The sequence below is a fragment of the Berghia stephanieae genome, chromosome 4 (genome assembly GCF_034508935.2).
Source record: "Berghia stephanieae isolate SIO BIC M18660-M18661 chromosome 4, UCSD_Bste_1.3, whole genome shotgun sequence".
NCBI lineage: Eukaryota > Metazoa > Mollusca > Gastropoda > Nudibranchia > Aeolidiidae > Berghia > Berghia stephanieae.
The window spans coordinates 46212344-46227471 of NC_088363.1; the positions used below are offsets into that span (position 1 = coordinate 46212344).

The window sequence follows — 15128 nt, forward strand, 5'->3', positions numbered from 1 at the left end:
AGTCACAAGATAAGAATCATGAATAGTTTGCGTACATGCAAAACATTGACATGTATCTAAGATTATTAAAAATGCTTTTGATACTTAAAATTAAAAAAAATACCCAGTCATTATTTTATATCCTAAAATAACCTGTTTAGTATTTAGAAAGACATATTTTCCTACCAAAATGGGGTCATAATCCTGTTGGTTTTATTTGGCACAGAGATTTTCAGATCACCTATTATTTCTTTTTTTCTTTTTTCTTTTCTTTTCCTATTTATCTGGCAATCTGTTTAGACATCTACAGATTCTTTTTTAAATGTGTATGTTTTTAAATAATTTTATTATTTTTCATTTTCTCATTTAGATCCATCCAGTCAAAGTTGCCCACTGTAACCTTCATGGCCAGAACACGCGTGCTGGCATCACAGGCATGATAGAGAAGGTGGAGGTGAAGCAGTACGTGTCTTGTGTGTGGGCGTGTCCAAATGTAGATAACTGGCTGGAGGCAGGGGGAATAAGCCTGGGTCCTGTTATGTTGGAGGCTGCCATGGCGCTGCCTCACCCTCACCTTTATCAGGTATGAACATGGAGATGGGCCTGCTAAATGTTTTAACACTTTAACAACAGTATATTATGAGACTCTAGTGCAGAATTAATTGGTATATATACAATTTTTGAGGGGGCCAAACCAAGCCAAATTTCTAATATGTTTTCTCAAAATTTGGATCTGGTGATGAGTATTGGCTCAAAATGGGTATTAGTATCTCAGTTGATATAGCGTTCAATTTACAAGCTTAGGGACTGGTTTCAATTCTGGGCTCAGTCAAAAGCTTTTTTGTGATTCCTCTATCGACCAGTAATAATTGAGTTACTTGTTTTTGAGAAAGATTTAAAATATTCTATCTCATGAATTGCTGTTTATTCGTTGGACAATAAAATTATTATTATTATTATTATTATTATTATTATTATTATTATTATTATTATTATTATTATTATTATTATTATTATCATTATCATTATTATTATTATTATTATTATTATTATTATTATTATTATTATTATTATTATTATTATTAGTATTACTATCATCATCTAAAAATTGCCTCTCCAATTTAAAAAAAAAAAGAAATAAAAAAATGGAGTGAAAGAGAAAAAAAAGTGTTAAAATTTTTTATTTTGGAATGTTATTGAATGATTTTGTTTGGAATGTTATTGAATGAGTTTGTGAAACCATCCATTTGTGTTTTTGGTAGAATCAAGATAAATTCCTGCGTTACCACGATGCCAAGACAAAGCGATTGTGGTTTCTGTGGCCAGAGTCGGAGATGAGTCACCCTCCCCATGCGTCTGTTATTGGAAAGTGTGGATGTCTGGGAGGATGTGCATTCTTTGGGAAAAACAAAAATGGCTTGACCTTCTTCAAACTCAAGAGAAGCAGAGGAGAAGCTGGACACGGGGCTGTGCCACATGTGAGTTAATAACATTATTCAATATTTACTAAATTTTTTTTTCCACATGGATTTAATATATGGATAAATAAATTTATTTACTTTAAGGCATTTGCCAATAATTTACAAAATTTGATGACAACATACATGAAAGAGAAAGAAAAAAGAGAAAAAATGGTAAATGAAACCAACAAAACAAGATGATAATACCAATAGAAGTGGTAAAAAAAATAGATAAATGAATAAATGAATGAATGAATAAATAAATGAATAGATAAATTAATGAATAAATAAATAAACAGATGAATGAATGAATAAATAAATAAATAGATAAATAGATGTATAAATAAATGAATACCAATTACATTTACATATTTACATAACATAATCTGATGGTATTGTCTTCCTCAATGGTTGGCGCAAAGGCAATAATTATGCAGCCAGTGAAAAGCAGCCAATTTCCATTTCATACATTTCAAGTCTCCAGTTAGGCTGATAATTTATAATAACTGTCTTGCAAGACAGACCATTGTCTATACCTAAGTATTCATTTACACTTTAGTCAAACTGGGTGAAATGCTTTACCCAAGTTAACTCACCAGAGTAATGCAATATTGTCACCCTTCTAATCTCTGACCATGTTAAATTTCCTTGACTTACAAAAGGACAACAGGGGGATCAATGAAGCATTGAAAAATTCATTGACTATGGTAGAACTATGGAAATATTTAAAAAATATCGTCTTTAGGTCAGCAAAGATGGGGGTGACCCAGGATTTGGGCAGAGTTTGCTTCATTCAGGCAAGCTGGTGTTTGAGACAAGCCAGCTGGCATCCAAGATCTCCCCGACAAAGACGACAGCGGTTGGAGGGACCACAGGGACGACTGGAGCCAGCGGGTTTGCCTTCACACGGGGCTACATGAGTGAACTCACCAGTCCAGAAGGGACCAATGACAAGGAGCTATTTGGTAAGTTGAAGAGTTAGTCCCTCCAAACAACCACAAGAACAAAAAAAAAAAAGAAAAAGAAACTTGAGCTTTTATATTACGCAATATACTCTGAATGTGCTCAAAGTGCTTTACAAAGGATCCCAAGCCAATAGCAACACAACATGTAAGACAAGACACGACATCTGTGAGTAATTATTACATCTTTTTGAAATATGTTTTATATTATAGTTTAATGCTTTTTCTAACACAATTTAGGATCTACAAAAGGCATGATCTGCATTTGAAAAACCTGTCACATAAGCAATCTTTCAGAACCATCATTTCTATGAGGCTTAGTTTTATCAGAATTTCTGATGTGAAATAGACTACAAAAGTTGCTGTTACCTTTTTGTAAAAAATACACTCTTCTACCCGTAATAGGTAAGTAACAGGTACCAAAATAATTGCCAAATGGATAGGTTTATCTGGTAGCTAGTTTATGTCATATCTGATGGAGAGTCCTTTGCAACATTTTACCTCAAAGGGTAGCAAGGAAACTTGTCAACGCGATACTGAGCTGCTAGAAGGTGAAGACTCTAAAAAGTAATGAACAAAATTGAATATAACAGGTTAAAAAAAGAACGAAATACCAAGCACGGAACCTTTCAGGCTCAAAATCCTTCTTTAGCCAATAGCAAAAATGATAAAAACATAAATATATCACTTAAAATCTAGACAGACAGCAGAGAAATGTTTGGCACGTATTGTCCGCAAGTAAGAAAACTTGATGAAATTTTGTGCGGCTATGTGGTCTAGTGGTATGACACTAGCTTTCGGATCAGAAGGTTCTGGGTTTGAGCCTCGCTCAGTGCATAGTTGAGTCCTTGGAAAAGGCTCTTTACTCATATTCTCTCACTGTGCTCAGGTGTAAAATGAGTACCTGACTGTTGACAGCTTTGTCTCGGTACGAAAAAATTGTAATATTGCCTAACAGGCGTCATGTCTCGTCCTACATGTTAAGTGTTGTTTTTCGTCAGGGACCCTTGTAAAGTGCTTTAAGCACATTTAGTGGATATTGTGCTATATAAAAACTCAATTTTTTTTAAAAAGATGAAATTTTCGCTCGAAAGGCCGTATTGCTTTAGAAGATTACTTTAGTGGTAGCTGATATCAGAGCTGGGCTTTGGGATGACCATTGCTTATTTTTTTTTCTTGATTTGATATTTTTTAGAGTTAAACTAAACAAGTGTTAGAATATACACAACTAAGATAATAAATCGCCTAGAGAGTGACTTAGGCAAATGTGGATTGAGGGACTGTGTTTGTAGAGATTCAAAAGACATTGTATACAGGCAGAGAAAGGAGATAGACTGAGGTTATTCATTGTATCTAGACATGACCATTGTGTAAAGTATGTAAACGTATAAAGATAAGTGATTAAAAGGTAATTATAAATAGAACATTAAGGGAAGAAAATAAAGGAAGGATGGAAGAAAGAAACAGAATTTTTAAAAATAAAGAAGAAAAAAAAGGGGGGGGGGGGGGAGGAAGAACGAAAGAAAAAAAAGAAGAAAAAGAATAGAAAATTAAAGAAAAAAAGATGAAAAAAAAGAAAGAAAGAATGGAAGGAAGGAATAAAGGAAAGAAAGAAAGAATGGAAGGAAGGAATAAAGGAAAGAAAGAAAGAATGGAGGCAAGGAAGAAAGAATAGAAAGGAAGAATGAAGTTATTGACCAATTGTATTCCTTTCAGGTGATGATACCACAATTTCCCCAACTGACGAGTTCCGTCCAGGCTCCACTGCAAGTGACACAGTGACCCTGTTGTCTGGTGAGAAAGTGAGGGAGGTACGGCGCTACAGCAAAGAAAGCATCCTGATCAAACAAAGTCCACAGCCATCTGCATCATCACCTAAAGAAGGTGAGAGACTATCAGATTTGCATAACATGCAGTATGCAGAAAGTAATGCTCAACAATGAATGTAACAGCTTCAAAAAAGAGCAAAAACCAAAGATGGAACGTTTATGGCTCAAAACAATTCAGCCAGTATCAAAAACACAAAAAGTGTTGATACATGACATTAAATTGAGCTATTTTCTACAGTGCAATTTCCACTGAACGTGCTCAAAGTGCTTTATAAAGGGCTTCTGACCAACAGCAATACCTAACATGTAGAACAAGACATGACGCCTGTTAGGCAATAGTGTAATTTTTTTCCAATAGACTATGCTGTTAACAGTCAGGTACTCGTTTTACACCAGAGTGTGCTGAGAGAATGTGAGTAAAGAGCTTTTTCCAAGGACTCATCTATGAGCTGAGTGAGGCTTGAACCCAGGACCTTTGGATCCAAAAGCGAATGTCATACCACAAGTCCACATAGCCGCACATTAAAGAGGATTTTAAGTGACATATTAACGTTTCCACTGTTTTCGGTTATGTTTGGTATTCTTTTATTTTTTTTTGTGCTGTTACCGTGCTTAGGGCTCTTCACATTTTAAAAATGTATTCCCCCAGCAGGTCATGTGGAACTATACTTCCTTTTCACACTGTACCAGTTGCTATTAGGCATCCTTTTTGTACTAATAACTCTTATAATACTTGTCACTGCCTGTAGCCTGGTACTCATTCAAACTCAGTCAAGTGGGGTTTTGTGTGTTAAGAATCTCGTGTGTTAAGAATCTTACTCAAGGGCAGCCAATGCCATCATGATGACGACAAGTGCTGTTCCATGTTGTATGTGCTCAGATTGGCCAGGAAATGTTCTTGATTTGGTGCTGTCACTATTTCTTCTGCTAGATTTTTTCAGTCCTGTGTGGTTTACAGAAAAAAAGCTCTGTTGCCTATATATTGTGTTTGATCAGTTGATTGTGTGATTTTGTGATCAAATTCTCTAATTTTTCCATGTCTACTTCTCTTTCATATCAGTGTTAAGATCGAGTTCTAAGAAAGGAAGAAAGCTTCGAACCCAAGCATCCCTGACCAAAGACAGATCCAAGTCCCATAAAAAATCGTCCAATTCTATCCACTCTGAATCCATACTTCCGACGGATTCAGCGGATCGTCCCACAAAGGTAGAGAGATTTTTCACCTAGGGCCAAATTTATCTTGAAGTCAAACTCGAATAAATTTCAATTCAAGCTAAATCACAAGAATTTTCTTCAATTTTGAATTTATTTGTTTTTTTAAACTAGAAGCCATCTCGATTGGTTTGAGCATAGAATTGGAAAAAGATCTCTGAAAAAGTGTGTATAAAACCGTGTGGCCTGACAAAGCAAGAAAGAAAAATATCTTGCCTTGTCTGGCACAGTTTCATACACAGTTTTTTAAAATCTTCCACTGGTGCCTGCTCCCTAATATGTCACTTTGATATTTTCCCAAATATAATTGGAAAACCTCTCTGGTTTACTTTAAAAAAAAAATCTATCTATTGTTTTTTTCTTGCTTCTCTTTATATTTGTGACCCATCATCTCGAACTGGTATTATATTGGAGTGAACTAGAGGCTGAAAATTGAATTTATGGTCAAAGAATATGAAATTTGGTTAATTTACATACTTTATTTTTGCAATTGCATATAGGCTCTTGAATGATTAAAAAATCACTTTTTAGCATATTAAGCTGCCCTGCATCTATTCAAAAAGTGACAATTCATTATACATAGACTGGTGATCATGCATTTTGTATTAATACATTTTTTGAGTCGAAATATAGATTTTATAAAAATTATACAGATTCATGTTTAAGAAATCCAGCTAGCTCAATTTATAATAAAGTGCCTGCCTTACAAGCAAAGGTACTGATATTGGTCTTAAGTTGTCGTTCAGAACTATTAGGCCCATCAATCCGGAATTTATCCCAGTTTCTATAGCGTGCAACAGACAGCTACCCATTACTGCTGGGAGGACTGGGGTGTGAAAAGGATCTCAACCTCACCCGGGTTTGACCTCAGTCCCTTTGCATGTGAAGCGAGTGCTCTACCAACTGAGCTATCAGGACCTCCATGTTGATCCTCAGTACAGTCATGGTTTTTTCTGATCCTTTTGTCCCTCAATTAGTGATTGCATAGTTGGGTGCAGTAGACTAACATCCTATCCAAAGAGTAGCAAGTAATTGGTTCTGTCCATTAAATGCTACAGAAACTGGTATAAACTTCTGACTCAACGGGCTCATGGTTGGAAATGACTACCTTTTATTTTGTTTGTTATATTTTGTTGCTTGGGCAGGCAGGTTTTTATTTTTGAAATTCCATTAATATTATTTTATGTTTTGTTATATTCTATTCTAGTCACGAATATCTTCAGACCCTCTAGCTGAGAAAGTCTACTCCAAGACCAGCCTGAACAGTGAACACTATTTCACAGCTAATGAATCGGACTCTGAGGATGACACGAGGTCCACGCTAGCCTGGTCTTATCCAGGGACCCCATCCCCTGTGTCTGGTAAATCTTGTCTTGTGATATGTTACTTCAGTACTTCGGTAGGAGGGTACGATTTGGAAGACCCTACTATTAAGAAACATTTGTAGAATTGCGAAATTGTGGCTCCAATTTCAGAATTTCACAAGTATCTCAGGGGCAGGGGGCAGCGTTGCTCAGCAGTACAGTCTTTGCTTCGTATCCGAAAGGTACTGAGTTTGATCACCCGCCGCTGCGCTGTGTGGCCTTGAACAAGTCATCTTGCCCTAGCTCAATGTGGCTGATGCCTGGATTATTGGTCTTCCCTTGGAATAGACCCTAGAGACAAATTTCCTCTATGTGATGAATAAAGGGAATTTTATTTTATTTATTTTATTTTATCTCTAAGTGGTTAAAATTTAATGAAAATGATAGTTGATGCCAGACTACATAATTTTAATGATTTTGAAGGGTTATTTAATCCTTGTGAGGGTAAATTGTTGATTTTAAAATTTACTAAAGGGATTACAATTTTTATCTCCTAAGAATTACGAATTTTAAAATTTTCAAGTTGACGGGTCTGGATTTGGCTAATGTCATGGCTCTCAATTTAAGTTAAAAATAATTTTAAAACAATTTTTAAATAAACATTTTTAGAATGCGATTTTGTCCATATGATTAACGGAAAACATGTTCAATGGTTAAAACTTTTGTTTAGAGGATATACCTGTGGCCCGTGATTGAACTTGATAAGCCATTTTCTTTCTTGAAAAATGAGTCAATATGAAAAACGGGAGTCATTGTTTACTATGCTTTTCAAAAGTAGAAGAAAAAAAAAATATCACATTTTATCTGACCATAACAGATGCTCAATATGCAATACAAACAAATACACATCTATCTTATTCAGGTCAACAATGAAAGCTCTTTTTTTATTTTATAGTTTTTATTAAAATCTCAAGTTTTAAGCAATTAAAAAATGTTTTTTTCATTATTTATTTATTTATTTATTTATTGTTTTTACTTTGGTTGAATTATTGAGTTAAGTATTTTGTTCATTTTTGAAGCTGTTACATCCATTTTTGTCCAATACTTTTTGTAGTTCACAGCTTTTAGCAGCTCAGTATTCAGCAATCTTCAAGTATATCCTTCTATTTCAGTATTTGACGATGATGAACCAGCCATAAGTACCATCAAACGAATGCCTCCTCGTAAACGTTCCAAAGGAAGCTCATCCATCAAGAGCATCGACAAAAAACCCATCAGCACAAGCAGATCGACCAAGTCATCCGTCGGGTCATCAGATGACAGCACCATGTCATTCCAATCTGCTCCAACAGAGAAGGACAGTGACTTGTCGGACAGCGACGATGACATCAACACAGCTGAAGAAGAGGATACATTGGACATGGTCAACCTCCACAGTCACATGAACCAGGCCATCACAGAGTCCCCACTTCTTCTGTCCTGCTACTCTCAACACTTATCTCATTATTGTTGTCAAGTAAGGGAAAATAATAAAATAGCTTACATTTCATCATTGATTTCATTTCCTATCATAAGTGATTTAAATGAATGATGGTTTTGCATTTCAATCCAATTGTAAAGCGCTTTGTGCATGTTTAGTGGATATTGTGCTCAAAAAGCTTAATTTTTTTGGGTTTTTTTTTTTTATTACATGAAATCAATGATGAAATATGTGATGTCTCAAAACAGTATTATGTTGGGAGTGATTTAAATGCTGAAAATTGAATTTATAGTCAAAAATATGAAAACTGGATTAAGTTTACATGTGTTATTGGGGTGAATGAATATAGTTTTATTACCATGCATGTTTTCGTGTTTTTGATTATTTTAACTTTATATTCATGAATCCAGGACTGGTCATCCAGTGCCCCACAAAGTGCCATCTACTCTAGCCGTACCCATGGCCTCAATTCCGTCCTCTCTGAATACTCCCTGTCCTCGGCCGGCCATTCTGTCTACAGTGCTGGGGCCACGTGGACGCCACAATTTGTCAAGGTCAAGGAAGGCTTCAGTGTCAATGTCATGAAACCCAGGCCCAATGTCAAGGTTGGTCAATGTTTTATGATATATATATTATAACACCCCCTTCCCTCTTTGTCTCTATTAAAATACAGATCAGATAAACAGTGATATCTGACTGATTGATGATGTAGTATGCAAACAATTATAGACTATTACGTATGCCGTTATACACAAAGTGATATCAGACTCATGACAATTGTCACGGTTAGTTAATGTTTATTATAAACTATGTGGCTATGTGGTCTAGTGGTATGACACTCGCTTTCGGATCGGAAGGTCCTGAGTTCGAGCCTCACTTGGTGCATAGTTGAGTCCTTGGAGCAGGCTCTTTACTCACATTCTCTCACTGTACTCAGGTGTAAAATGAGTACCTCGCCGTTAACAGTGTTGTCTCTGTCCGGAAAAAAAATGTAGTATCTGGCCGTTATCATGTCTCGTTCTACGAGGGCTCTTTCAGAAATAACCGAAAAATGCCCATTGCTCAGCAACCAGTGGAGATTTTTTAATTCTGTAAACAACATGATATTCCTTATTTCCTTACGGATATTCCCAGAAATTATGAAGTGCATCATTTTGCACAATGAATTTTTAGACGATTTTAAAGATGGCGGCCCACCTTGAAACTTGGTCAAAGGAGGAAATCAGAGCTGTCATACGTTTTTTGAACGCCAAAAGTCTGAATCCTACCGAAATTCATAAAGAACTTCAGAGTGTATATGGTGAGCATGTTATAAGCCGTACACAAGTCTATCACTGGTGTAATTTGTATGAAGCCGGCCATTCCGACTTGACAGACAGGGAAGGGAGAGGGCGTTCGATAACTGCGACGTCAGAAGACAATGTGAAGCAAGTTGATGAGCTTATTCGTCAAGACAGGAGGTTGAAACTTCATGAAATCGCAAGCAGTCTTGAAATTTCGGAAACTTCTGCCCATAGAATTGTATTTGATGAACTTGGCTACAGAAAAGTCAGCGCAAGATGGGTTCCTAAGCAATTGACAGACAATCATAAAGAACAAAGATTGGACATCTGCAGGGAACTTTTGAGAAGAAGCAAGAGCTCACGCGGGGTTGACGGGCATACTGCCAACGCCGGCGGAGACTTTCTAGGGTACGATGTGACTTTTCTTGACAGCATAGTCACCGGTGATGAGACTTGGTTGCACCATTGCACCCCAGAAACAAAGCAAGATTCAATGACATGGAAACATCCATCCAACCTGTCGCGAAGAAATTCAAAGTCATGCAGTCAGCAAAGAAAATAATGGGAACTGTTTTCTGGGACAGTCGTGGTGTTATTCTGTTTGAAACCTTACAACCTGGAGAAACAATCAATGCTGCAAGGTACTGCCAAACTCTTGACAAGCTTAGGGAGGCCATTCGCAGAAAGCGCCCAGGGCAGTTGACCAACGGGGTCATTTTGCAACATGACAACGCTACACCCCACACAGCACGAGTGACGCAAGGTTGGCTAGAGAAATATGGATGGGAGATTTTGCCATACCCACCACACAGTCCAGACCTCGCACAATCTGATTATCACCTCTTTGGGCCACTGAAACGTGAGCTGGCATGAAAGCGCTTTGATGTCGATGAAGAGCTTGTTGACCATGTGCGGAAATGGCTACAAAACCTTGACGGAAATTTCTTCCGAGAGGGTATCTATTCCATGGTGCGGCGTTGGCAGAAGTGTGTCGACAGACTTGGCTGTTACGTAGAGAAATGAAGGACGAGTCAAGGTATGAACACGTGCAAGAATTTTGTTGATAGCATAAAAAACGCGGATTTTACAGGCATTTTTCGGTTAATTATGAAAGAGCCCTCGTACATGTTACGTGTTGCTGTTAGTCAGGGACTCCTTGTAAAGCACTTTGAGCACATTTAGTGGATATTGCGCTATACAAAAGTTCAATTTTTTTTTTTAATAAAAGGATTTATAAAGAGCCATAAGTCCCATGGAGCCTGTGAGCATCCCAGTTTCCATACTGTTAAATAGACAATAGCAATTGTTTGCTGCCCTTTAGATAGGACACAAGTCTATTGCAAAGTACTTTTCATCAGATCTAACAAACTCATTTGTCCAATCAGAGGACAGAGCAGTCAGTAAAAAATCTAGACTGCACCTGGGATCAATGCCGGTTCATTTGTGTTCAGCGAGTGTGCTCTATTAACTGAACTCCCAGGAACCTTCTCTATAATAAAGAGCTATTATTTCTTTTTTAAGAAGCAAGACATTTTTAGATTTAGACTTCCCTGTTGAAAATGAGGAATTAAATAAATGAATTAATAGGACCTTTATTTCCATGGATTAACCATGTTCAATGCATTTCACAATGATTCATTTATTCTCCCAGTAAGGTTCATGGAACTATATTTCCATTTCATAGAGTCCCAGTCGCCTGTTAGGCATCCTTTTTTGCAGAAACACTCTTACAATATCCATCACTGCCTGTAGCATTATCGATTACAGGCTCAAATTATAGTGTGGGGGTATATATATTGTGTGTGTGTGTGTATGTGTGTGTGTTGTGTGTATTAATCATTAATGCAATATGAGGAATTGTATGCCTTTCAATTGTATGATAAACAGAGAAGAATATTTTCAGTTACCAAATGTTTCTATTTGTATGCATGGAATTGACTCAGTTTGTGCTAGTTTTGACATTGAATGTCATAAACTTGTCATTTTTTTCCTCATGCACCACCAGCTATCCCCATCTAATATTGCCTCTGACCTATTCAATGTGAAGGCCACACTGGACAGAGAACACAAACAGCAGAAAGAGGCAAAGACTGGTGAGTTATATCCTATCATTGTCTCTTTAGTTTATTGTCTCATTTTCTCCCATTTTTCACCACCGATGAAACTTTTCCATTCTCTTCTATCATTGGCCAGTCTTTCCATTTCCTGCCAGCACATCCCAGACTTCTCCATCTCCTCCAGGTTGACCTTGGTCTTCCTTTTTTTCTCTTTCCGGGTGGATCCCATTGCAGGGCTGTCCTTGTGATATTGATAAGGAATTTAGTTTAATTAATGTATTTATTTTATGACAGCACAAGAAGCACCTGATAGATGTCAAAAACATAGAATTAATTAATGTATTTTCATTATGAAAATCTTGTTCCAGGAGATGAGAGTTCCAGAGATAACATTTCCAAGACCACAGCTGTGGTACAGTTGTCTGGTTCCCTGGACGTTCTGGTCACTCCTTTACTTTTGGAGTCTCTCCAGAGGTAGGTTGTAGGTCAAATGATTTGTCATGTTACAAACTTAATTAAAAAAACAAATTTGAATAGCCAAATTAAATGTTTGAATTTTTTTAGGCAGTGTGCCAATACATAGCATCAAAGAATAGAATTTTGAATTAACTAAATCGCATAATGATAGAGATTACAAATTTTTCATCATCATAATCATCATCATCATCATCATCATCATCATCATCATCATCATCATCATCATCATCTTCATCATCATCACCACCACCATCACCACCGCTGCCATTACACCATCACTAAAACCACCACAATGACTATCACTTTTACCACCACCACAACCCACCAGATACATAGAGGCTGTGATTCCCACACTGTCCAAGATCCATCCATCTGCACTGATTGACGGATTACACAGCCAATGTCTGGACAGACTCAAGCAGCAGAACAAGCTGAAAAAGGGCAAAGGTCACGACCCTGAGGGCAAAGACAAGGAAGAGTCATCTTTGGATAATCTGGAGTCTTTAAAAGACGTGACTCCTGTGAAGACGTCATCTCTCCAAGCTTTATTTACTTTACCAAAGGTAGGTGGGAGATGAGAAAAATGGGTTTCTATAGCATTTAAATTTTAAATGAAACTGCTATTTGCTTGACAGTCTTTGGGTTAAAAGCTAGTATATCACAAAGTACTAATGATAAAATAATAATGAGAAAAACTTTTATAAGCAGCTGTAACTCCAAAAATATCAAACTCAAAGTGCTAAATTACTTTGGCTGTATTAAAAATATTTGTTAATAATCCCAGACCCAGCTACCTAGTCAAGCTGGAGGATGGAGGTGGGAGAAAAAAAGGTCAGATTCTATTCTGATTCGAAGCTATGGTTTACTTACTGAGCTGTGTCAGCAATCAGCGTCAAATAACCAAATATGTAATAATCCCCCCCCCCCCCCCAGATCAACGTTTGTGTTCTCCAAGCCTCCATCGTAGAAGAGGTGATAGCCTTCTCGAATCTGGGATCAGTCAGTGATCTCACAGCTGCCTCATTGTTAGCAGTATGTATAGATGGGATTAAATGCCAGTTGTTGTCCAACAAACATTCATGCAAGGTAAGATTAGATATCCCTTTTTTTCTTGAATTTTTTTTTTTTTTTTTGAGCAATGTTTACCTCACATGAATTGCCGTGAATTGACAAAAATTATTATTATTATTATTATTTATTATTATTATTATTATTATTATTATTATTATTATTATTATTATTGTTATTGTTATTATTATTATTGTTATTATTATTTTATTGTATTATTATTATTACTATATTATTATTTTTAAATTATTATTATATTATTATTATTATTATTATTATTATTATTATTATTATTATTATTATTATTATTATTATATTATTATTATATTATATGGTTATTATTATCTGTGTGGAAAAGTGCCAGAAGACAATAAAGAATAAAACTTTATTTTATTCTCTGTTGTCTTCTGCCACTTTTCTACTCATGTCATTTATTGTTATTATCAACGTAAGTGCAAGCTCCACTCACTTTTCTGAATTAATATTCACCCAATGTCGGAGCTCATTCAATGTCTCAATCCTCTTTATGATATATGTTTGTGTTGAGACTAGAGCTCATTATGCTAGCTCGCCAATAACCTTTTCTGGAGTGTTGATCTCATGACCTCAAGAAGTTGTGAGAGGGGCTCAAGATTGTTACTACATTTGAAACTACTTTTGGAGTGGTGGATGGCGTCGATTGTAAAGCATACCTCTCGTGATCTGACAAAAGTGCTGTAACAGTCAGGCCATGGATTTGACTCCCCAATGCTGCAGAAGTTTTTATTCTCTATTGTCTTCTGGGACTGTTTTTTACTGACTTCATTTCTTGTTATCGTCTGAGTAGGCAACAGTCTTTATATTCAGTTTTTCCAATTAATCTCTTCTCTGAGATGTATGAGGTCCATACCTGTTTCTCTTCCCTGTGTGTCCAGTTTTACGGAGGTTTGCATTGACTAAGCCTATCTCCATCTTCTCCTCCCTCTTTCTTGATCAGATGGTGTACAAGGAGTATAATGTATTGTGTAGTTGACAAATTAGATAGTGTACAAGAAGTATAATGTATTGTTTAGTTAGCAGATCAAATAGTTTGCAAGAAGTATAATGTGTTGTTTAGTTGACAGACAAAAATGCAATGTAAACTACGGGATATAGCAAAATAATCCAACACCTTTTGTATGTTTGGTTAAAGTTTGTCCGTTTCATCAATAGACCAATTCTTATTCTCACCATTTCAACATTGACATTCTAACTGTGTCTTTTACCTATTCAGGTTGCCATAGAAAACAAGAAGGAGATGTTGACAAGAAAGACAAGCTCCACCCCATCGTCATCAGCAAAGGCAGGAACAACCAGCAAAGGAAAAGGGGAGGTCAATCCGTTAGAGCCAGATTTGGAGAAGTATGTTTGATATTGGTATATATTAAGTGGCGGACTAAAAAAATATCTCATTTGATTTAATAAATTCAAAGCTATGAAAGAATCTTATGTTATACAATTAGTTCATAACAAGCTAAAGAATAATTACCTTTTTTAAACAATATCTTTTCTCAGACCTCAAGAAGAAGCTAGAGAAGAAACAATCAGTTCATAAACATGCTGTAGAATAATGACATTTTAAATGATGTCTTTCCTCAGACCTAAAGAAGTAACCAGAGAAGAAAATGTGGGAACTCTTCAAATTTCTCACATTCACATCCAGCTCAGACGGCTCCTGAAATTCAGCAATTTCTCAGAGCATGTTTTGCTGACAGCCATTCCAGAGCACAGTTCCCGGGTTTTGTTCACTCTGGAGCAGGATATAACAAGTCCTTTGAACACTTTGCCGACCTACACTGGATCCCAAGGATCAACGACAACAGATGGAGTGGCTACAGGTATGAATTTTACATAATCGGAAATCATTTAAAAAAACAAAAAATATGGGGCTTCTGATAGCTCAGTGGTAAAACACTCACCTCATATGCAGAAGGACCAGTACCAACCTAAGATTTTTTTCAGACACCTATGTCTACATAACAGTAATATGGTAGATTGA

General features: G+C 36.3%; 1 protein-coding gene across 3 annotated transcripts in view; it reads left to right on the forward strand.

Annotated features, from left to right (window-relative positions):
* Positions 1-15128, forward strand: part of LOC144970690 (bridge-like lipid transfer protein family member 1) — a 111609-nt gene that overhangs the window by 24047 nt on the left and 72434 nt on the right. For all 3 annotated transcript variants that reach the window (XM_078910588.1, XM_078910590.1, XM_078910589.1), the window contains exons 21-34: positions 350-562; positions 1242-1457; positions 2185-2404; positions 4118-4285; positions 5291-5436; positions 6650-6803; positions 7919-8262; positions 8637-8831; positions 11515-11602; positions 11935-12040; positions 12372-12606; positions 12977-13129; positions 14364-14491; positions 14729-14967. In XM_078910588.1, coding sequence (XP_078766714.1) covers positions 350-562; positions 1242-1457; positions 2185-2404; positions 4118-4285; positions 5291-5436; positions 6650-6803; positions 7919-8262; positions 8637-8831; positions 11515-11602; positions 11935-12040; positions 12372-12606; positions 12977-13129; positions 14364-14491; positions 14729-14967 — 2605 coding nt within the window. The remainder of the gene's footprint in view (positions 1-349; positions 563-1241; positions 1458-2184; positions 2405-4117; positions 4286-5290; positions 5437-6649; positions 6804-7918; positions 8263-8636; positions 8832-11514; positions 11603-11934; positions 12041-12371; positions 12607-12976; positions 13130-14363; positions 14492-14728; positions 14968-15128) is intronic.